Source organism: Chiloscyllium plagiosum, unplaced genomic scaffold (assembly GCF_037043375.1).
Source record: "Chiloscyllium plagiosum isolate Xiang-an unplaced genomic scaffold, Cpla_swu_hap1 HiC_scaffold_19, whole genome shotgun sequence".
Taxonomy (NCBI): Eukaryota; Metazoa; Chordata; class Chondrichthyes; order Orectolobiformes; family Hemiscylliidae; genus Chiloscyllium; species Chiloscyllium plagiosum.
The window spans coordinates 71037548-71062250 of record NW_028270157.1 but is presented as its reverse complement, the minus strand read 5'-3'; the positions used below and the strand labels follow the sequence as shown (position 1 = coordinate 71062250).

General features: G+C 44.4%; 2 protein-coding genes across 2 annotated transcripts in view; one reads left to right on the top strand and one right to left on the bottom strand.

Annotated features, from left to right (window-relative positions):
* The window catches only part of LOC122559463 (wee1-like protein kinase 2-A), a 33807-nt gene extending 18324 nt beyond the window's left edge, over positions 1–15483 (top strand). Inside the window, exons 7-11 of the mRNA XM_043708923.2 lie at positions 5701–5811; positions 6124–6209; positions 10158–10328; positions 11676–11821; positions 14605–15483. Coding sequence (XP_043564858.2) covers positions 5701–5811; positions 6124–6209; positions 10158–10328; positions 11676–11821; positions 14605–14764 — 674 coding nt within the window. The 3' untranslated portion in view covers positions 14765–15483. The remainder of the gene's footprint in view (positions 1–5700; positions 5812–6123; positions 6210–10157; positions 10329–11675; positions 11822–14604) is intronic.
* A 5469-nt stretch (positions 15484–20952) lies between these two features.
* The window catches only part of braf (B-Raf proto-oncogene, serine/threonine kinase), a 122926-nt gene continuing 119175 nt past the window's right edge, over positions 20953–24703 (bottom strand). Inside the window, exon 19 of the mRNA XM_087996937.1 lies at positions 20953–24621. Coding sequence (XP_087853063.1) covers positions 24596–24621 — 26 coding nt within the window. The 3' untranslated portion in view covers positions 20953–24595. The remainder of the gene's footprint in view (positions 24622–24703) is intronic.

Below are 24703 nucleotides of genomic sequence, written 5' to 3'. Positions count from 1 at the left end.
TGTTATTTATTTTAAAATTATCTAATGCCTCTGAACTGGTCTCTCTTGCATTCCAGACACTAACAATGGGGAAGACTTCAATTCTCCCCTCTCACTTATTCCCTTGTGAATTACTTTTAAATGTGTCCTTTCACTTTAAAAACAGGCTGACTAGTAACCCCTTCCCTCTATCTCGTGATTTCAAACGCCATTGCCTTCTCTCCCCAGGGACAATCTCAATTTCTCTCCTCTTGTAACTGAATCTCTCCCAATATGTTCACATTCCTCCTGTACTGTAACACCCAAACATCTCTCACTCCAGCTGTGGTTCAACCCCTACAAGTTCAGCATCACCTTGCTCTTGTGCAGTAAAGCCTGGGATATTGTAGGCCTCTCCTCCTTTTTCTAAAAACTAAATCACAGACCAGGTCCCTCTGCTCCTGCACATCCTTTGAGTGTAAAAATAAGGGTACCGCTCTAATGTTCCTTGGACTAAAATCTATCCCCTCCCACTTCTGTACATCTGCCACCTATTTGCCCACACCTCAAATTGTCAATGTGCTTTTGCAGCTCTACATCAACACCCTCCTGACAGTTAACAATTCTTGCAAGTTTTATACTGTCCACAGACTTTGAAATTGGACCTTGTAAGTCAGTCTTGGATCACAAATATTCAGGAAAAGCAACAACATACAAACCACCTTCCAGCCTGAAACATCCATAACTATTGCTTCTGCCTGACCAGTTTTGTATCCATGTTGCTGCTGTCCCTCTGCATGAACTCTAATGTTTCTCAACTGTATTTTCTAATCAATTTGTTCAGACGTTATAATGCACCTCATTAAGTCTGGATATTCTGGCTCACACGTAGGGACGCTGCCACTGCATCGCAAGATATCCCTCCCACTCCAAACACTACTTGTAGTTGAGAAAGGGATGTAATGTTTGCAAATGTAGTCATTTAACACTATCAAATCTTGAAGATTAGTAACATTAAGGCCAGTACTGGAGCTGGAGTTGGATGAACTGAGGGTTATTCGAGAGGGTGATAGAAGCTACAGGGACATAATTATGCCAAAGAACAGAGGTAGCTGGGTAACAGTTAGAGGTGGGAAGGGGAGGAAGCAGGCAGTGCAGGGATCCCCTGTGGTTGTTCCCCTCAACAATAAGTATATCGCTTTGGATACTGTTGGGGGGGACGGCCTAGCAGGGGTAAGCTGCAGTGACTGGGTCTCTGGCACGAGGTCCGGCTCTGAGGCTCAGAAGGGAAAGAGGGAGAGGAGGAGAGCGCTAGTTATAGGAGACTCTATAGTTAGAGGGACACAGGCGGTTCTGTGGACATGGGCGAGACTCTCGGATGGTTTGTTGCCTCCCGGGTGCCAGGGTCCGAGGTGTCTTCAGAATCGTTAAGGGGGAGGGTGTGCAGCCAGAAGTTGTGGTGCACATTGGCACCAACGACATAGGTAGGAAGAGAGGTGGGGAGGTCATTCAGGAGCTCTGAGTTAGGCTGGAAGCTAAAAGCTAGGACGGACAGAGTCGTCATCTCTAGGTTGTTGCTGGTGCCACGTGACAGTGAGGCAAAGAATAGGGAGAGTGCAGTTGAACACATGGCTGCAAGGATGGTGTAGGAGGGAGGGCTTCAGGTATTTGGACAATTGGACTGCATTCTGGGGAAGGTGGGACCTGTACAAGCAGGATGGGTTGCACCTGAACCAGAAGGGCACCAACATCCTGGGAGGTAGGTTTGCTAGCACTCTTTGGGGGGGGTTTAAACTAATTTGGCAGGGGGATGGGATCCGGACTTGTAGTCCAGCAAGTAGGTTAGCTGTTTTTCAGGATGTCCAAGAATGTAGGGAGGCTGTGGAGAAGGTAGCACTGACAGGGAGTACTTGTGGATACAGATGGGCTCAAGTGTGTATACTTCAACGCAAGAAGTATCGAAATAAGGTGGGTGAACTTAAGGCGTGGATCGGTACCTGGGACTACGATGTTTTGGCCATCACGGAAATGTGGATAGAAGAGGGACAAGAATGGTTGTTGGAGGTTCCTGGTTACAGATGTTTCAGTAAGGTTTGGGGGGGGGGGGGGTGGTGTTGCTAATTAGAAATGGTATAACTGCTGCAGAAACGTAGTTCGAGGGGGATCTGTCTTTGGAGGTAGTATGGGCTGAAGTCAGAAATAGGAAAGGTGCAGTCACCTTGTTGGGTGTTTACTATAGGCCCCCCAATAGCAGCAGAGATGTGGAGAAACAGATTGGGAAACAGATTTTGGAAAGGTGCAGAAGCCACAGGGTAGTAGTCATGGGTGGTTTCAACTTCCAAATATTGATTGGAAGCTCTTTAGATCAAGTAGATTGGATGGGGCGGTGTTTGTGCAGTGTGTCCAGGAAGCTTTTCTAACTCGGTATGTAGGTTGTCTGACCAGAGGGGAGGCCATATTGGATTTGGTACTTGGTAACAAACTGGGACAAGTGATGGGCTTGTTAGTGGGTGAGCATTTTGGTGATGGTGACCACAATTCTGACTTTCACCTTGGTTATGGAGAGAAGTGCGTGCAACAGGGCAGATTTTACAATTGGGGGAAGGGTAAATACGATGCTGCAAGACAGGATCTGAGGGGCATAAATTGGGAGCACAGGCTGTCGTGGAAATGTGGAACTTTTTCAAGGAACAGATACGACGTGTCCTTGATACGTATGTACCTGTCAGGCAGGAAAGAGATGGTCGTGTGAGGGAACCTTGGTTGACGAGGGAGGTTGAATGTCTAGTAAAGAGGAAGAAGGAGACTTAAGGTTAAGGAAACCAGGTTCAGACAGAGCGTTGGAGGGGTACAGGATAGCCAGAAGGGAGCTGAAGAAAGGGATTAGGAGAGCTAAGAAAGGGCATGAAAAATCTTTGGCGGGTAGGATCAAGGATAACCCCAAGGCCTTTTATGCGTATGTGAGAAACATGAGAATGACGAGAACGGGATAGGTCCGATCAAGGACAGTAGTGGGAGACTGTGTATTGAGTCGGAAGAGATAGGAGAGGTCTTGAATGAGTACTTTTCTTCAGTATTTACAAATGAGATGGACCGTATTGTTGAAGAGGAGAGTATGAAACAGACTGGTAAGCTAGAGGAGATACATGTTAGGAAGGAAGATGTGTTGGGCATTTTGGAAAAACTTGAGGATAGACAGGTCCCCCAGGCCTGACTGGATATATCCTAGGATTATGTGGGAAGCAAGAGAGGAAATTGCAGAGCCGTTGGCAATGATCTTTTCGTCTTCACTGTCAACGGGGGTGGTACCAGGGGGCTGGAGAGTGGCGAATGTTGTGCCCCTGTTCAATAAAGGGAATAGGGATAACCCCGGGAATTACAGGCCAGTTAGTCTTACTTCGGTGGTAGGCAAAGTAATGGGAAGGGTACTGAGGGATAGGATTTGAGTATCTGGAAAGACACTGCTTGATTAGGGACAGCCAGCACGGATTTGAGGTGTAGGTCTTGCCTTACAAGTCTTATTGAATTCTTTGAGGAGGTGACCAAGCATGTGGATGAGGGTAGAGCAGTGGATGTAGTGTACATGGATTTTAGTCAGGCATTTGATAAGGTTCCCCATGGTAGGCTTATGTGGAAGGTCAGGAGGTATGGGGGTAGTGGGAAATTTGGCCAGCTGGATAAAGAACTGGCTAACCGGTCAAAGTCAGAGTGGTGGTAGATGGTAAATATTCAGCCTGGAGCCCAGTTACAAGTGTCGTTCCGCAGGGATCAGTTCTGGGTCCTCTGCGGTTTGTAATTTTTATTAATGACTTGGATGAGGGAGTCAAAGGGTAGGTCAGTAAATTTGCAGATGATATGAAGATTGGTGGAGTTGTGGATAGTGAGGAGGGCTGTTGTCGGCTGCAAAGGGACTTAGATGTGATGCAGAGCTGGGCTGAGGAGTGGCAGATGGAGTTCAACCCTGCCAAGTGTGAGGTTGTCCATTTTGGAAGGACAAATAAGAATGTGGAATACAGGGTTAACGGTAGGGTTCTTAGTAAGGTGGAGGAGCAGAGGGATCTTGGTCTATGTTCATAGCTCTTTGAAAGTTGCCACTCAGGTGGATAGAGCTTGTATGAAGGCCTATGGTGTATTAGTGTTCATTAGCAGAGGGATTGAATTCAAGAGTCGTGAGATGATGTTGCAGCTGTACAGGACCTTGGTAAGGCCACATTTGGAGTACTGTGTGCAGTTCTGGTCGCCTCACTTTAGGAAAGATGTGGAAGCTTTGGAGAGGGTGCAGAGAAGATTTGCCTGGAATGGAGAATAGGTCATACGAGGATAGGTTGAGAGTGCTCGGCCTTTTCTCATTGGAACGGAGAAGGATGAGGGGTGACTTGATAGAGGTGTATAAGATGATCAGGGGAATAGATAGACAATCAGAAACTTTTTCCCCGGGTACAACAGAGTGTTACAAGGGGACATAAATTTAGGGTGAAAGGTGGAAGGTATAGGGGAGATGTCAGGGGTGGGTTCTTTACCCAGAGAGTGGTGGGGGCATGGAATGCGCTGCCTGTGGGAGTGGCAGAGTCAGAATCATTAGTGACCTTTAAGTGGCAATTGGATAGGTACATGGATGGGTGTTTAAGCTAGGACAAATGTTCGGCACAACATCGTGGGCCGAAGGGCCTGTTCTGTGCTGTATTGTTCTATGTTCTATGTTCTACTTCTGCATGTTCCACTTGTCACCTTTTAGTATCTGCAGATGCATCTCCACTTCCAAAATCCAAAGCGTAGACAGTCTATCTGATATTACTTTTCAATTTTTAGCCCTTTGCGTGAGTCTCCTGTTCTGCTACCATAGCTGTGCTAGCATCTGCTTGTGCAAGAAAACCAATCCATTGCTCATAGACCAGAGCAGCCTCCCTCACTCTCTTCTTTAAGAAAGAAGTTAAGGCTGTGCTGGGCAATGGGATCCAGATGCAATTTGATTAGTCAATTTCTGATCTGAAGCAAAATGCAATTTATTCATACACCATAGCTTAACATACAACAAAAGAGGAGAAACTGGAATAACTTGACTGTATTGGAAAAATTGACAGGATAATAAACTAGTTTGTTACTGAACAGTAAATTCTGATATAGCAACTTCCCATAAACACCCCCTTGGCAAAGGCAAGTTCAGGAAATAGATTCTTGCAGGCAATTCTCTCCTCCCGGAGGAAAAACCATCGATAAAACAGAAGCAAGGAAAGATGTTCTGCAGGTTTCAAACTCTTAACTGCAACCAACAAACTAAGAACAAATCCTGGCTCTGTGGGAGCTTGCCTGACCATTCAGCCTGTTTCTACTATTCCAACTTGTCAAAAACAACCCCCAAGGTCCCACAAGCTGTTCACTTTTTAGGCTTTCAATAGACAGCTTGGCATCTGCCTTAACTTTTCCAAACAAAAATACATTAAAGCCATAGTACCACATGCTAATTTTGGCACCACCATGACCCAGCCTCTGTGCAAATCCCCTTTGGTCCCTAATCAGCATTATTTCTCTAAAGCCCTTTCTGCCTCTGTCGGGAAGGCTTTCAGATTCTCCTCTAATCAGCTGCAGATATTTGAACAGGAGGGTTATTAGGTGAGAATTGAGGAATGTCAAGTGCAACAAACACTTGGGCTACTCAGCAACACAATGAAGTTTCTTCCCAATGCTCTGTACTGGATAGTCTCCTGTCATTGGGTAACAGTTATTTTCTGTTGCAATCTTTAGGTAACATCTTCATCTGTCAGAGAGTGACCCCTGACGTGACAGGATGTATGGAAGATGACAGTGATGCTGATGAGGAGGGAGCCCTGGTCACCAATGTACTGTACAAAATTGGTAAATGCTGCTTGACACTGCAAATGGAGAGTTGGAGCTATGCTTTAGGGCGTACAGAAGTGTAGTGTAGGTGCAATCTGTGGTGGTTATTGTGCCAGCAAGTAGCACTTCCTGGAAAAGCAAAGGCTTTTGAGGCTGGAATCTGATTTTACAAAAGACTTGACATGTTGAAATATTACTGTTTCCCTAGTTCTTAATTTTAATTGCACACCCATCGTCTATGATTCTTGGTTTCAGTCCAGACATAGCATTAGCTTTCTATCCTTGTTTGATCCAGCCAGTGACTGCTCACTGAAATGCTTTTGCCTTCAGGTGACCTTGGCCATGTGACATCAATCAGCAATCCCCAGGTAGAGGAGGGAGACAGCCGCTTCCTGGCAAATGAGGTTTTACAAGAGGTAAGTGGCAGAAAGCTGTTTCCCCCCCCCTCGAACTAGCAATTTGGATGCGCAGCTGTTGGAAAAGGTATATTTTTCTTACAGTGAATATTAACTTCAATGTAAAGAGATTCTGCTTAAAATGTAGAATTTCAGCCAGTGTTTCTTGCTCCCTGATCAAAGTGCTGTAAGGACTCCATGGAATTCCCTGTAACTTCAGCCTTGATGACATCCCCATTACATCATGATGGTCAAATGTAGACCCTTCTTTGCAGAGTATCTTGAGACCGGGGCTAAATGAGGTTTATCCACTGTGCTTGGTTCAAAAGCTGCTTGATGGGTTCAGCCAACAATTGAAGTGCATGTCCTTGTCAGACAGCCACCAGGTAGTCCTTGGATGGCATGCATTCCGGCAGTGTGATTTGACGATAAGTCAGTCAAAAGTTAGGGAACTGTATTTTTGAGGATGCTTACCTGTTCACAAAGCAGTTCCCAGCAGGATCTGTTTGTGTGCTTTGTTCCATGCACGCGTTGCTGTCTGTCAGTGTTTGTGCTGTTTTATGCATGTGTACTGACAGCTGCTGACAGCAGCTTTGAGAAGTACAGTAGAGAGCTGTTTTCTAACATTTAAATGTTCTGTTAAATATACTTTTTGTTTTGTTAATGATCTCAACCTTCAATCAAGCTGTACTATGCTTTGTTAGACTTTCCTTTGGGTGATTTTTGAGTGATTGTGAATATTTGTTTGGCTGGTCTGCCCCCAACCCCACTTTTTCCATAAGCCCTACTATTTACATTAAGTGGGATTTCACTAGAATGTGACCACAGCATTGTAGGAGGACTACTTGTCATTAAGCAACAATGACTGCACAGATCAACCTCTCTAGAAGTGGGTTGCAAATAAATCCAGTTAAGTTGGAGACATTAAAGGGCCTTTGTGGTAGTGTCTCCACCTCTGAGCCAAGAGGCCTGGGTTCGAGTCCTACCTGCTCCAGGGGTGAGCACATCTCAAAATTGATTAGTAAAGTATCTGATATTTGCAAGTCAGCTTGTTTTACATGGGAGAGGCTTGGAATCAAGGAATAGGTTGTTTGCCCTGTCAAATTGAAGCTATTGCTTCATAATGATGGCAAATTATACATTTTGTGCTCCATAATTATTTGATGCTGATTTTAAAAAAAATTATCAATCTCATTAAATGTACACTCATACTGCACATTCCCCAGTGCTCTTGTAGAGGACTTTAAAGATGGTGTTTATGGAGTAAAAGTATACATCCTCAGTCTCAAAGCTATCGCCCTTGCCTCTGTAAATTGTGCCTCTTGTTCTTCCCTGGTTTGGAGTGTCATCTTAACCACATCTACCCATTATTTTTGTAGGTTTCAGCAGATTTCCTCATTTCTTAAACCGCACAGTGGGGTCAATTCCTGCCTTGGCTGAGGTCCCTATGGAGGACTGTTCTTAGTGTGGTGGGCAGGTGTGGTGACCCTCAGGATAAACCACATCAGTATCTCATGAGCAAGCAGTCCCAATATGGACTCATAAGATTGTGACTTGGCAGTGATTCTTGGGGATAAGACTGAAATTACACATAGTAATCCAGCTGTAATCTAACCGAGCTGCTCTACAATTGAAGTAAGACATCACTGCTCTTGTACTGAAATCCTCTTGCAATAATCCATTAGTTGTCAGTGCCTTAAACAAGTCCCTTGTACGCTGATCCTCTCTATCACCATCTGATAGGAAGACTAGATGTGTAATGTGGCTAACCTCCATTTTCCATCTATTTGTCCAGTCACTTAACATTGTCCAAAGCCTCCCTTCTGCAACCATTTCGCATCTTTCCTCACCGCACACATTCCTCCTTTGCTTTATATTAACTGTAAATGTAGAAATATTACATTGGGTCCCTACCCCTCAATCACTGAGATTGTAAACAGCTGGTCCTTGTGATACCCTGTAGGCTGCTGCCTGCTAATGTCTGACCCCTTCTTACTGTTTGTATCTTTAACCAATGCCAGCACTTCACCTCTCTTCCCAGTGCTTTAATTCTGCTAACCAACCTCCTGGAGAGGCCAGATTTTAGCAAATGTCTTCCATAACAAAATCTAAATATATTACATCCATCAACTAATTTTTGTCAGTAATAGAGTATACTTTCCCATTCTTAATCATGGTCTGATTGGACAGTATGGATTTAAGTATCTAATTATAATATCCTTTAGGATCCCCACTATTGATGTAAACAGGTCTGTAGTTCTCTCCTCTCAACAACTCAAACAGTGGGCTAATGTTTTCTACTTTCCAATATGCAGGAATCAGTCCAGCATTTCTAAACTTGGGAAGGTTGCCAACATAGCAACATTCTCTATAATCACCACCTTCGTCTCTTTGGAATGTAGACCATCAGGTCCTGGGGATTTATCAACACTCAGCCCTACACATTTCTCCAATTTTTTTCAGAATGCTAATTTCCTTCAACTCATTCACGTGGATCTCTTGTTCTGGGAGATTGTGATTTTTACCTCCGTGAAAAGACAACACTAGGTTATAGTCCAGCAGGTTTATTTTATTTTTTTTGGAAGTGAGGTTTCAGGGCACTGTTCCTTCCACAGGTAGCTGTGGAACAGAATCATGTAAGACCAAAATTGTCTGAAAATCCTGCTCCACAGCTACCTGATCAAGGAGCAGCACTCAAAACTAGTGCTTCCAAATAAACCTGTTGGGCTATAACCTGATGTTGTGATTTTTACCTTTTTTTGTCCACCGGAGTCCAACGTCAGCTCCTCCGTGTTCTTTACATTGAGGAAGAGACAAAGTAATCTAGCTTCTGTGTTTGTATTTTAAAATCTCCTGATTAAATAGACCCACATTTGTTTTAGCCAAACATTTCATGTTTATATTTCTGTAGAAGTTAAATCCACCTGATTTTGTTTTTGCGAGATTGTGCATATTCTTATCTGGTTTTTGGTCCTCCTTGTTCTTAAATTTTCCAATTCTCAGATTTACAGCCCTCTTGTAACTTTATACATTAGCCTTTCATTTTATTGCTGTACAAACCTTTGTTAGCCACAGTTGACTGACCTTGTCCTTGCACCTTTTTAAGGGATGTAATAGGCAATGGATAGACTTCAAAGATGTAGGTACGGACATGCCTTTGTATGTTTCTGATTCGCCTCAGCCAAAATGTGCATTTCCCTTCAAATTTAACACTCCTGCTTCAGTGAACACCTCTTTTAGGCAATGTGAAATTCCCCTTTACGCACTTGTCCCTGAAGGTTTATGCAGCAAGATTAATTAGCCATTTTCTTATGTTTTAATCTTTCAAACAACCAGTGTTATACTCCTGAGATCATCTCAGGAGCTGATGAAAGATGCAAAATAACCAATCATGTTGCTAATTTGGACAGAAGAAATGATCTCTCTCTCTCCACTGGTATAATCTAGTCACTCTGGTTAATAGCCTTCGATATCCTAAAATAGGGAAATGTAATGACAATACTGTTATCACTAAGCTTGAGGCCCAGTTCTTGTCTGGGGTCATGGACTCCAATCCCACCATGAGGGTGAGTGAAATTTGAAAAATTAATTTTAAAAAAAAAAAAACCTGAGATCTGAAGCTAGTCTGAAGATACCACCTTTGGAATCACTCAGTAAAGTAGAATTTTCATAGATTTCTTAAAGGACATTGTCATTTGGCCTCATCATGATTTTTGGGTCCATAACTGCCCTCTGAAATGGCAACTTAGTTTGCAGGCAGTTGGAGATGGTTAACAAATGATGGTCGTTCCATTGATGCTCACAGCCTGTTTGGGGGAAGAGTGGGGGTGCACATGGGAAATGGAGATAAACATTTCCACCTCAAACACAGCAAAATGTCTTCTGCTGGAAAATGAATGCAACTTCTATCCTTTTGATTTTCTGAAAACTGCTTGGGAGACTGCAGTAATATTATCCTGTCTCCCCCAGGATTATTCTAATTTGCCGAAAGCTGATATTTTCGCTTTGGGTCTCACTATGGCGTTGGCAGCAGGAGCAGAGGAACTTCCTTCGAATGACATGGCTTGGCATTACATCAGGAAGGGCAACCTTCCCACGATTCCTCAGCAGCTGTCCCATGACTTTTACAACCTTTTGAAAGTAAGTGGATTATTCCTTAAGATGGTGGGTTGGGAGATTTTCCTGAAGGCTCGGTGGTGGAGTACTGTGCACTTGCCAGTGTTTCCTCTGGGGTGGAGGGAGGGAGGAAAAGACAAACTCCAGCCAGGGACCCTCTGTCAGCTGTGGCTCAGTGAGTACTGCTAATCAGAATCACAAGGTTCTGGGTTCAAGTTCAAATCCCACTCTAGAATCTGAGCACCAAAGCACAGTTGTGCTCTCCAGTGGATCATTGGGCAGTGGGTGTGTTGTCTTCAGGTGAAGCCCCATCAGCCAGCTAGGCTGACGTGAAAGGTCCCAGGACATTATCTTGAAGAGGAGCAGGGATGTGGTCCCAATGTCCTAGACCATGTTTATCCCTAAGTGATTTGATCATTATCACATTACTTTACTTTATGTGGGCTTCTGCTCTCAATGTTAGTGACACTTTGTCAGCTTAATCATAAAAATCAGGCTTCTTTCCTTTCAGTTCACAGCTCCTGAGTAATGCCTGCTCAGTGAAACCACTGTTCACTTGTCTTCAGACCCTTTGTCTATGCTGTTTGCAGCACCACAGACCAGTTGTAAGACTTGGCCTGCTGAAGGTCACTAATATTACTAAACCATGCCATGTGGGTCCAAGCTGGTGCTGGAGTCTGTGGGTACAGTCAAAAATGGGAGAGTGATGGTAAAGTCACTGGACTAATCCCAGAGGCCAGGCCAATGCCCGAGGGAGTACTGGGTGCAATTGGAACATGTTTGTGTCTCCATACCAGGCTGCTGCCTTCTCCATTGCTCAAAGATATATTGGTCTGTGGGTTGTGAAAACACCTAGAGATGCTTGGTCTGTACAGTGGGTTTCAAGAATCTGATCAGCCAAAACATGAGAGAGACCTAATGGAGTATTGACCAGGCGAAGGAAGGATATACTCTCTGCTTGTGAGAAGTTCACCAGACATTTCTGGGATGAGGGCACTTTCCTGTAGGGAGTGTTTGTGTAGGTGTAGCCAGCATTCTGTAGAAGTTAGAGTTCAGCTAATCAATTAATAAAACTGAGGGTTTGACAAGGTGGAAGCTGGAAAGAAGCTGTCTGGAGCTTCTAGTCTCAAGGGCCAAATACCTTTCCTTAGGATAAGAAAAATCTTGGGTTACTTAACATACTATCCCAAAGAATATTTCTATCTAGTGCTTTGAAGGTGTGCAATTCTCTCTCTCCTTTTAGGAATTGCAATGAAGTTTCAATCTGGTAAATATTTGTAGTTCATCTCCTATTCCGTCATGAAACTTCTGCCAAGAGTTGGGTGTCCATGACCTTGTTTCTGTTCTGACTGCTGTTCTCTCCTGTTCCAGCTCATGATTCACCCAGATCCTGTGGACAGACCATCCTCTGCTGGACTGACAAGACACCCCGTGCTCCGTCAGAATTCCAGGAAGCTGGCCTCCCAGCTCCGAAAAGAGCTCAATGTAGAGCGATTCAGGACAGCCATGTTGGAGAGGTAGATGGGGAATAAAGCCAGACTCTCTCAAATTGGGGAATGCTGCTGAGAGGGAAGAGGCTGGGGAATGACTCAGATGCTCCACAGGAGTTTGCAGATGCTGTTCCCATTGAGCTGTTGATGAATAACATGAGACACGGTTCTATATTGAACCCAACACTTGTCCACTGGCTGTCTGACAGGTGTTAGTGGCTTGTATTTCTATCATTCCTCTTGTATTTCAATTTCCTCGTAAAATTTCCATCTGCCCACAATGGAAGGGCTGAAGTTTCAGGAGTGGGTATAGGCTATTCAGCTGTCTCTAGTCATTACAGACAAACTAGATGCTGGAATCCAAGGTAGACTGGCAGGAGGCTGGAAGAACACAGATTTTACCTCCTGATGCTGCCTGGCTTGCTATGTTTTGGATATAACTCTTTAGGATTGGGGGTGGGTGTAGGGGGAGCTGCAGATAAAGGGGGTGGTGAGGTGGGGACAGGTGAAGACAAGTAGATGATATGACCTGGTTGGTCAATGGGAGGAATGAATCTGGTTGGTGGCAGAGGGGGGAGGGGCTGGGAAGGGAGTCAGGAAAAACTCAATGTTTCCTGCTCCTTGGATTCTGCCTGACCTCCTGTGCTTTTCCAGCACCACACAACTCTAATCTCCATCTGCAGTCCTCATTTTTGCCTGTTTTCTCCAGTTCAACCTTCTTAGAACTTAGTGTGGAAATCGGCCCTTCGGCCCAACAAGTCCACACCGACCTGCTGAAGCGCAACCCACCCATACTACCCCTATATTTACCCCTTCACCTAACACTATGGGCAATTTAGCATGGCCAATTCACCTGACCTGCACATCTTTGGACTGTGGGAGGAAACCGGAGCATCCGGAGGAAACCCACGCAGACACTGGGAGAATGTGCAAACTCCACACGGTCAGTCGCTTGAGGTGGGAATTGAACCTGGGTCTCTGGTGTTGAGGCAGCAGTGCTAACCACTGTGCTGCCCACTGTGCTAAGGCTAACTTCTCATTCTCACGTCTCATTCTGGGAGATTTCTCTCACTTCCTCAACAAAATTGTTTTTTGCCACTTCTTTCCCATTATGAAGTTTCCTCATTCAGCCAATGTTTTCTGAAGACGTGTGAATCTGTCAGCAAATACCTGTTTTCTTTGTTCTTGTAAAATCTTGCCCAACCTCAAGATTGTTATTCTTTAGGACCACCTTAAACCTGCCTTAATCTTTGCACAATCCTTTATCTGTCTTTGTTAGCTACACTTGAACTGCTGAGAGTCCTTGCACCTTTTTTGAAGGAATATAATGTTGCTGCAAGTCATCTAAAAGATAGATTAGGAAAATATGGTACCTAAGTCTTTGAAGTCTATCAATTTGTGCCACATGCTTTCATAATTTCTGTTTAAATTTAGCACCTTTCTTCAGTAAAATCTGTCACTTTGAATAATGTACACTTCTCATTGTGGTCACTCAAGCCTGAGGCTCCTTTTACAACAAGATTACTAATTAGCCTTTTTATTACAGAATGCACTCTCTTAGTCTTCAAGTTAGCTTTTCAACCTGCTCTGGCAAACTTATTCCTAACTACTTCAGGGCTTTAGTCATAGAATCCCCATAGTGTGGAAACAGGCCACTCAGCCAAAGTCCACACTGACCCTCTAAAGAGCATCCCACCCAGACTCCTTCCCCCTGACGCGGACACACACCCCTTAACCGAAACCCTTGCAGACAGCGAATGTGCGAACTCCACACAGTTGTCAGAGACTGGAGTTGAACCTGACAGCCAGCAGTACTAACCATTGAGCTACCATGCTGCCCAAAGTGCTCAATTGGTTTACCCAGTCTACTTTCAGATTTGACCAACAGTGGCCCATGCCACATGTTTATCATTAGGTTTTATACCACCCTACTGCTATTTGATCTGTAAATGACTCCAATATCTGCTGCTTGAGTTCCACCCAAATGGCTTCCATACTAGTCCTTTCCTTTCCTCAGTGCACATCCTTAGATAACGACAATGCCCATTTGAGTATTAGTCAGTCCTGTCACTGGGATTAGCTGCCCACGTTTGGCTGTCATACTTGATGGCTGAGTAAGAGGAGGAACAGAGACTGAATTGAGGTCTTGAACTGTTTAGTCATCAGGGAAAGTGCATGAGGAATTAAATTTTCTGGAAGAATTTACAATGAAATGTACAGCAACACATTAAGAACGCCTACTTCAGCTTGTCTAGTCCTTTCAGATAGGAAAGGCACAAAAACTTCTCCATGTCATTATTACCCATGTGATTCCATACTTTAGTTCAATTATCTCAAATCTATGCTTGTTTCATTTTTTGGTTTTTGTAGAATCCCTTACATGTGGAAACAGAACCTCAACCTGAGCTCACACTTCTCAAACCTTACTAACCGGCCCTTCGGCCCAGCATGTCCACACTTAGTTCTGAAGAGCAACCCACCCAGACCCATTCCCCAACCCTACTACTCTACATTTACCCCTGACTAACTTACATATCCCTGAACACAATAGGCAAGTTAGCTTGGCCAGTTCACCTGACCTGCACATCTTTAGATTGTGGGAGGAAACTCTCAGACATGAGAATGTGCAAACTCAATGCACAGTTGCCCGAGGCTGGAATCTAACCTGGGTCCCTGGTGCTGAGAGACAGCAGTGTTAGCCACTGAGCCACCATGCTGCATATTTATTTATTTATTTTTTTGCTGCTGACTTTTGAGATGGTAGTTGGGCACAACTTTTTAACTCTTGCATCTCTTGCCAAATCCTTTAGGGAGTTGATGAAAGCCAGACTCTCTCAAGGCTTCCCACAGACTGACCTGAAATCTCTGCGTTCAGCCAAGAAATCTCCTCTTCTTCCAGACAACAGGAGCCAAAGACTTGTGGGGGGTCAAAGTAGCCGCTCTGTGAGCTTCAACTGTGTCAGATACTGAGGGCCATGCAAGTAGAGAGGAGACCGGAGATCACTCGTGGCTGTGCTCTGGTGTGCTGTCAAACATGCTCAGTTAGTCATTAGTAAGAATGTTTCTAGTCAATCATCTTTGCCTGTGCTTTACACAAGGATTTAACAGTAAACCAGAATTGACTTTTGTTTAAACAAAGTCTACCTTTTGGACCTTCTCTACTGTACGCAATTACAATGTGGTCTGGTTTGAGTATTTTATTGAAATCCACCTCTACAATCTGTATGGTGTGCTTTTAATGTTTTATTTCTGAATTCCAGAACTGGCTACCTCCATTTAAATTAAACTACCATACAGTTGCAGATGTATCTATAACTATTAAAGAATGCTATACTATAGCATAACTCTAACATATCTCAGCTCCAAGAACACTCCTTGAGGGATCTTGAGCACCAGGAATGTTTGATTCTGGATTATGTATATATTTGTGCTTGCAAGTGTCATTGAACAGACTTGTCCCTTGATTGGGTTTGACTTTAAGGTTTTGTCAAGTCCTCACTGGTTGTGGCCCTTTTCAAAGCCCCTGAACAGGGGGTAAGCCTTTACCAAGAGCTGATCTGTTATATAGATCAGAATGTATCTTGTGTCATTAAAGGGGAATGTCTCAAACTGCTGTAAAATGGAGATGGAATAGCCTTTTAACTATAGATTTTTTTTAAGAGTTCTGTGGAGAATTCAACAGTAATTAAAGTTTTTAATTTTCACCACCTTGCCTGTATTTCAATCACTAATTGATTCTGGGTTGGCAACTAGTGTAACTGCTTTCAGGTGGTCTGATGCTGCATGGCTCAAGGATGGAATCCAAACTCCTGGAGCCCTGAATAAAGCTGCTGCTTACCTCAGTTTGAAACAACTGACTTGGCTGCCAGTCAAAGGCTGAATGGACATTGCCTCGATAGATGTGTTAGGATTGCAAGTTTTGGTTTTTAATCTTCCATTTTAAGGTTCATTTTGAGTCTCTGGAAATCCATCGCAAATCCAAAAGGTTCCAGCCTAGCTAGCATTTCTATATCCCATGTGAACTACAACATCTCCAGGTTCCAGCATCTGGAGAGTTTCCTGAAGCTAGGTTCTGAATAGGGTGGCAGATTGCCCAGAATAGTAAGCTATGGACTGTGTCCAATACCATCCTGTTGAGGATCAAACATGGTGCAACCTTCAGATTCTTAGGGCTGAGCTTCAAATCCAAGGAGGTGCCCATTTTCTTGGGAGGCTGAAGGGAGAGGAGAAGGCAGGACTGGGGTGTAAAATTCAGATGTTCAGAACTCTGGCGACACGGTGGCATGTGGGTGACACGGTGGCACAGTGGTTAGCACTGCTGCCTCACAGCGCCAGAGACCCGGGTTCAATTCCCGCCTCAGGTGACTCTGTGTGGAGTTTGCACATTCTCCCCGTGTCTGCGTGGGTTTCCTCCGGGTGCTCCGGTTTCCTCCCACAGTCCAAAGATGTGCAGGTCAGGTGAATTGACCATGCTAAATTACCCGTAGTGTTAGGTGAAGGGGTAAATGTAAGAGTATGGGTCTGGGTGGTATACGCTTCGGCGGGTCGGTGTGGACTTGTTGGGCCGCAGGGCCTGTTTCCACACTGTAAGTAATCTAATCTAATCTAAAAGTAATCTAATCTAATCTCTCCTGAATGACTCACCACTGCCCATGTTTTATTACCTATACAAAGTTAGCACAGATTTAGCTGGAAGGCTGTGCTATAGTTCCTATGTAAGACCTCTACGTCTGGTGTAAATGGAAGCCAGTTTCCAGATCATTGCCTGTTGAAAATCCATGGAAAGGAGGAATGAAGAACTAAGTGCTGCAGAAACATTTGATCATGACTCATCATCCAAATGAAGCTGAAAATGTGTTGCTGGAAAAGTGCAGCAGGTCAGGCAGCATCCAAGGAGCAGGAGAATCGACATTTTGGGCATGAGCCCTCCTTCAGGAAACCTGCTCCGCTTTTCCAGCAAAACACTTTCAGCTCTGATCTACAGTCCTCACTTTCTCCTCATCCAAATGGCAGATAGTTTAATCTGGATAAATGTGAGGTGATGCATTTTGGAAGATCTAATGAGGGAAGAGTACAATAAATAGCAAGACCCTTAAATGCCTCAGTATAGAGGGATTATAGGTATTCAGGCTTACAGATCTCCAAAAGTGGCAACATGAGTGATAAGGTGCTCAAGAATACATGAGGATTTGAGCTGTACAGAGGCTGAATATGCTGGGGCTGTTTGCCTGGAGTGTTGGAGGCTGAGGTTTATAAAATCATGAGTGGCATGGATAGGATAAATAGACATATTTTCCCTGGGATGGGGAGAGTCCTGAACTCGAGGGCATAAGTTTAGGGTGAGGGGAAAAATATAAAAGGGACAATTTTTCATGCAGGGGGTGGTACATGTACCAGCTACCACTTCTAACAGCTCATTCTATACAATTAAAACATTTAAAAGGCATTTGGATGGATATATGAATAGGAAGGGTTTAGAGGGATATAGGCAAAGTGCTGGCAAATGGTCACGCCGACCAGATATCCTAACCTAGCCCCAAGTTGGACTGAAGTCTGTTTCTATGATGTACATGTGGCTGTATAGAACTTAGGGCATGCTTGCCTTCATTGGTCAAGGCATGGTCTAAAAGTGTCCAGTGCTGGTTGTCTCCAGAAGGATATGGAAACTTTGGAAAGGATACAGAAAGTTACCCTCCAAATCAGGCAATACCCTGGTTAGTAGCTGTGGAGGAGAGACCAGACAAACTTGGTTTGTTTTCACTTGAATGTTGGATGTGGGGTGACCTGATAGAAGTTTACAAAATTGAGGCATGGGTAGAGTGGGCAGTCACGTGTCCCCAGGGGGGACATAGGTCCAAGATAAGTATGTAAGTGAAAGAAGATGAAAGGCTATTTTTACACTGTGACAAGTGCCTGGAATGCATTGCCCAGAGGTGTTAGAAGCAGCATTGTGATAGATGCCGTACAGACAAGATAGCAGGTTGGGGACTGCATAGAGGCAGATTTTAGTTTTGAAGAGTATAATTGTCAACGTTTTGGTGGGCTGAAAGGCCTGTTTCTGTGCTGCACTGTTCTACGTTTTGAATTTTGGAAGAGATTTTTGGCACTGCCAGCATAGCACCATTCCCTTCATTTATTGAGTTCTACAAAACTGAAGCAAGGAGCAAAACAAATAGTCATAGCCAGTAAAGAAATAAATAATTAGTCTATTCTCGAAACACTTATTGGAATAAGGACAAGACTGATTACGGCTGCTACCCTTTTTTAAAAAAGAAGTGCCCTCTAGTTAAGGAGCAGGAGTTGAAGTGAAATTAAGGGTGAATGGGTCCAAAGTTCCATATTTACTCTATGAAAAACACAATGGTGTAATATAAATAGCAGATTTTAAATACCAACTCATTGGTTCAAGTAGTGGGTACAGTGATTGATTCAATTAATTTCAAGAATTCTATTCTATCTTTCAGTAAAACTAATGCACCTGATCAGTAACATCTTTAATGATGCTGTAATCAGTTTTTTGATTCAGCTGAAATCTGATTACATTGGACTTCCTCCTCCCTTACCTTGCTTGTACACAGTTGCCACTTCTAAGGACCAGTCTTTAAAAACTGAACTATGAGAGAAAATTGCCTTTTTTAAAAACAGGGATTTACCAGGATAGACAATTAAATTATCTACAATGTGGAAAGATTTGGCCCAACAAGTCCACTGCATATGTTTATTTTTGGATTGTGGAGGGAACCAGAACACCTGGAGGAAACCTACACAAACCTAGAGAATGCGCAAACTCCACACAGTGCCTGAGGCTGGAGTTGAATCTGGGTCCCTGGTGCTATGAGGTAGCAGTGCTAACCACTGAGCTGCCCTATAAAATTCCTAGTGGGGAAAGAGGCCATTTGGCCCATCAAGTCTGCACCAGCCCTCAGAATCCCACCATACCCCTGCAACCCACCAAGCCTACAGTTTTTGCTGTGAAATTATATAGCTGATGAAAAAGCTTTAGAGGAAATGAGGGGAAATTAATCCAAGTTTCTTTGAATACTACCTGTACCTACAATTATCCCCCATTGGGATAAGTACATGAATAGGAAGGATTTTGGAGGGATACAGGCCAAGTGCAGGTAGATGGGACTAGTTTAGTTTGGGAATAAGGTCTGCATGGACTAGATGGATCAAAGGATCTAGTTCTCTGTTGTATCGCTTAAATTTGCTATCTGAATGGTAGAGGTAGGAAACCATAACATTATTTTAGGTGAACTCTTGAAAAACCATTGCAGACCAGGCTATGGAAGTCCTCTTGTGCACAGTGGTAACATCCTTACCTGGACCTCCAGACTCTAAGCTTAAAGAGTGGATAGGGTGGCACAGTGGTTAGCCAGACTGGAATCTAATTGCGGGGTCCAGAGTGGTTTCGATACAGAATAACAGATACCCCAGAGTGAGTTACAGACTGGAATCTAATAAAGGGGTTCAGGGTGGTTTATATATAGAATAACAGATACCCCGGAGTGAGTTATGAAGAGCTTTTGCCCAAAACGTCGATTTTCCTGCTCCTCGGATCCTCTAATCTAGACAGTGGTTAGTATTGCTGCCTCACAGCATTAGGGACCTGGGTTCAAATCCTGCCTTGGGCCACTGTCTGTGTGGAGTTTGCACGTTCTACCTGTGTCTGCGTGGGTTTCCTCTCCTAATCCAAAGATGTACAGGATAGGTGAATTGGCCATGCTAAATATCCCATAGTGTTCAGGGATGTGTAGGTTAAGTGCATTAGTTGGGGGGAATGTGTCTGGGAGGGATGCTCTTCAGAGGATTGGTATGGATTTATTGGGCCAAATAGCCTGTTTCCACAGTGCGCAGGGATTCTGATTTTCGGTGCCTATGATCAGTGTAGACATGGAGAGTCTCAGTCTATGCCAAGACTTTTATCTCTTCCTGATTTACTGGAATTTATGGGTGAACTGAATTTGGTGCTGTGCACCTGCTGGGCTTGTATGGCTCCTGGCAGGGTTGAACATGATTGAGCTCCCCTATATCAGCACTCCCTCGCAGGTAGCTGATTTTAATGTGCTGAAAATATGTTGCTGGAAAAGCGCAGTAGTTCAGGCAGCATCCAAGGACCAGGAGAATCGACGTTTTGGGCATGAGCCCTTTTTAATATACCATCATTGACTCTGCCTTCAGCTGCTCAGCACACCCTCAATCCTGTCTACATCTTGTTCCCCTCTCCTCATATCTTGGGCATTTTTGAAGTTTTTAAATTTGTCTCCATACAAATGGTATTGAGTTTGTCACAATACCTTGAAGTATACATTTCGCTCGTACCCATTGATGTGGTGCTGGATAAAGCACAGCAGGTCAGGCAGCCTCTGAGGTGTAGGTGAATCGAAGTTTCGGGCATAAGCCCTTCAGGAATCCTCCGCTGCCCTGACCTGTTTTTTTCCAGTGCCACACCTTTTGCCTCTGACTCTGCAGCATCTGCAATCCTCACTTTTTCTCTCTGTAGTGATTTAACCCATGGGTTGAAGAAGGAACACCATCTTGTTCAGGAAGCGGTGAAATAGTGATTAGTTGTACTGTTGGATACAGTAATTTCCTCTGAAAAAGGATTACCCCATGATCCATTTTTTTTCTCTCTCCCTATTATCGCCGATTCCTTTTACCTGGCTATCTCCTCCAATCTACCCACTTACCCCCACTGTTGTCAGCAAATATACCCCCTTTTTTGTGGCTACTATCAATTCTGAAGAGGGGTGACTGGATTCTTACCTCCATTTCTCTCCACAATTGCCTGCCAGTGCTGAGTTTCTCCAGCTATTTGTGTTTTAGCCCAAAGCCTGCTCTTGTTGCTGTGCTGTCAGAAGACTGAGTGGTCTCTCTTGATAATGAACAGGTCCTCTGGCTGGCCTGAGTTCACTTCCACATTGGGTTGGGGGGGGGGTTAGCTGTTTGAATGTGAAGTGGCTGCTGCAGCTGTCAGTCGTTCATTTCCAACATACCACCCTCCCCACACCAATTGTGTAGGTCTTCTCTGTCCTCCTTTTCTCCCCACTCTGCCATTTCCCCTCTGATTTGACAGCCCACTGTCTGGGACATGCCTTCAGTTACTGGGTTCATCTGGTGTTACTAAAGCAGAGAGTAATGCTGACTGGCAAACAGCACAGAGTCCATGCAGGTCCTTTATTATAGTGTTTCCCATATTCACATACATAGAACTTTTATAATACAGTCTTTTAAATAACTTTACACAATAAGGTTTTTGAATTATCTATCAAAATTTTGTATCCATGCTCTATAGCAAACTGACAATATATTCCATTGTACAAATTTACAGGTGAGAATTGAAGGTACTGGGGGAGGGAGCCATATGCAATGACAATACATTTAGTCTTTACACTGATCCAAGATGAGGCTGATTTTTTTTTTTGACTGTGAAGCAATCCTTGCTCTAATCTTAAAACAGACATGAAAGTGGGACTTTGACCTTTCTCTTCACATGGGGCAGCAGGCTCCTGTTTAGAGGAAGTGGATATGGCACTGGAATTACAGTTTTGGTAATTGTCTGGGACAGGAATTTGTCAAAGGTAATGTGTAAAAAGGTCTAGTTGGTATGAGCTGTACCAAAAGAAAAACTGTCAGGGTTGTGTGTGGGATGAGTAAATAACTCTTAGACATCACCAGCTTTACAAAGATGGGTCAGCTCCCTCTCCGGTCAGATTCCATCGTACCTGCACCTCCTCTTGGCAGGAATGGAATGCTTTTAAAACATACATTGCTGAAGCTTATTTTTGCCATGCAATCCCTGACTTCCTTACCCCTCACAGCTACTCAGGGTGACCAAACACGGAGTCACAGCATGTTTTATAGAGATGTTCTTCCAAGTGCTTTCAACTGTTTCACCAATGGACTGGGCAACAGGAACAGAAGGTGACACTCTGCCCTGTTTACACTCCAGTATCGGAAGCAAAAGTATCTCCAAAAGCCAAGTGAGTCACATTTTGAGCATTAATGCACAGGGATTACTTTGTACACGTTTTTTTAAAAGCAGTTGTGAAGTTCAGCTAAATCAGAGCAAAACCCCCAGCAGGTCACCAGTTATCACCTTAGGTAGGGAAAGGGATGGACTGTCCAACACTTAGTATCTCGCTGCTGCATTGCAGCCACTGTGATATTGATGGCCACAGCTTGCTGACAGTGATAGCTGGAAGTGGTCTATACAGCTGTGGGCAGGATCCAGACAGCTAGAGAGCTAAATGCTCATGCCAGGTGCTTGCAACCTCTTGGCAAAGCACTGTACAATGGATACACCACCTTGTGGATGAACGGCACTAGCACTTGCTCACTCTTGTAAGATTTGTAACCAGGAGAAGGACAAGATGCTGGGCTGTCTTTACACTGGTTCAGTTTGTCCGAGGGTTGGTGTTTTTAAAGGGGTAAATTTAAGCATAAGGTCCAACTTGCAGTGGAGACTTCGATCGATCTAGAAATGCCCCCAATAGTGTTTGTCCAGGCCCAGCAAAGTGGACATATGATTTTTAGGTTTTTTAAAAATAGACCGTTCTGACTGTCACATGGGCTGTTTCCAGAAACAAAGATGTACAAGTCTGGTATGTAGCAGATTTCAGCTAGAATTCTAATGCTCAGTCTCCAAGTCCCTCACTGTTCCTTCCTCCCAAACAAGTATCTTTGGGGGGGAAGGAGGAGGAGTTTTGGCAGTAAAATGGAGTTGACGGCATTGTTGACAGCCCTGATTTTAATCAAGCTATTCTAATATGCTGCATGTGTATGAGATAGCAGCCAAAGGCTCATGCTGAGAATTAAGGGTTGTGCAAGAGTACTTTCTCTTGGAAAGCTTCTAATTTGAAAAGTAATGAAGCAGCACACTTTAGCTCTTTCACATAGATTCAGATGTTATTGTTCAAGTCTGTTAAAATAAATAAATAAAACTGGATACAGGCACCACACTCCTTTTATCTTCCTCACTGTAGTGCTGGAATGCTATACCTCCGCTGTGTTGAATAAGTTAGCAGAGCAAATTACCTCTGTCTGGTGAGCAGCACAAAAAGATCAGCACCATGGACAGTGCTGAGCATAGCCCTGTCCAGCCTCAGGAATGTACTGAGCTGGTGTCATGCATCAATCCTTCTGGGAGCAGGTTTCTACTCGCATTGGTATTGAACCCACCCAGCCATTGGTTCCCTGTCATCTGGGTCTCATCACCATACAGGAGCTTAAACAGTACAACCTTTATGCAATGGTTTCAAACCTTTTTGGACTAAGCAGAAAATGCAAGAGAGTTGGATCTGAATTATGAGAAAATGACATTTAAAGGGATGAGGATCAGTGTCTGTTCACTTCTTTTGACTATTCAATAACTGACAAGTGGCAGGAAACTGGAAAAGGGTAGGGAGTGGTGTCAGATCCAACAGGAGCTTCCTTGTTCATTCAGCTCTACTGACTATTGACAGGACCAACTGAACAATCCACAATCAGATCCAAAACCCTGGGCCGCAGGCAATTCCTGATGAAGGGCTTATGTCCAAAACGTCGACTCTCCTGTTCTTCAGATGCTGCCTGACCTGCTGTGCTTTTCCAGCACCACACTCTATCTATGGGTAATTCAAATTGCCTTCAGACAAGTGGACCCTCCCTTCCACCGTCCCTCCCCCAGAGTAAGTAATGCAATCCTGCTTGAGACTGGCCACAGGGAAGGGTCAGCTGTATCCTGCACAAGGCCAGGGGGCCCACGGTCTTCAATAAAAGCCTTTTCTTCCTGTGACGTCCTGTGCCTGCAAGCCTCAATGGTGACTATCAGAAAGCTAATCCACAGCAGATGGCATCACAGTCAAGTCCATTACACGTTGATACGACAACCCTTCAGATTCCTCAAGCCCTTCGATACACACAGTCTCAGAGACAGATTGTGATCTTTTGCCCTGGCTCTGGTCTGCACTGAAAACGCTGTCCCACAGAAAGGGTCAAGGATGAGACCTTTGCCCTGTGACCTGGAGGTGGGCAAGGGCAAAGAAAGCAAACTGTTTTCACCCAGTGGGAGGTGAGCAGCAGCAGAGAGAGAGAGGAAGTAACGTTCACTGAACAGGGTGGGATCTTCTACAGCGGAACAGAGAGCGCCCTCAGTCTGCTTCCCCTTCCTGAAGGCAGAAACCAATGGATTATCCAAGACAAAAACAGCAGTACGGGAGGGTGGGGCAGGAAGAATGTGCTCAGCTCTCACAGGAAAGAATGAATAAATTATAAAATATACATAAATAAAAGTGTCTCTGTGCCTCATTGTAGGGGTGAGCAAGGGACAGCGGCCACTGTGGCCGTTTCACGGCATTCCTGCTCTATTGTAACGGGGCCTCTCCTCCTCTTGAATCAGGTGATTGCACACCCAGTCTGGGGCAGGGAGACAATCGCAGGGGGCAGGCGACAGCTGCAGCCAACCTCCCCATGGTCCCGTGATTATCAAAGATTCCTCTTCGTGCTGGCCACTGTCCCTCTCCCCAGTAACTGCAAACAGCGTCCAGAGAAACCGTTTCTTCCTCCGCCGCTGCCCTCCTTCGGGCAGGGAGACAAACAGCTACAGCTGCTTCAAGGGGAACTCACATTTGTGCATCAGGCAGTTTTAGAACTAACAGCTTTGCAGAAATTGGTTGGCGGAGTCTGTCTTGAAAACAATACAAAACAGCAGCTCGGGCAGCAGCTGTAGTTTCTGTTTGCAGGCTTAAACCCCGAAACAACTGGGAGGACACGAGACACAACAGCAAACCCCTGCTCCGGCCGGTGGTAAGAAGTTCCCATCTATTTGAACGCAGTAAACTCTCCGGCTGTAAGACAAAACACACAGTTTAAAGATTCACGTTCCAGAGTAACAGCGACAGTTACCAACATCAAACAGTCCGTACTGAC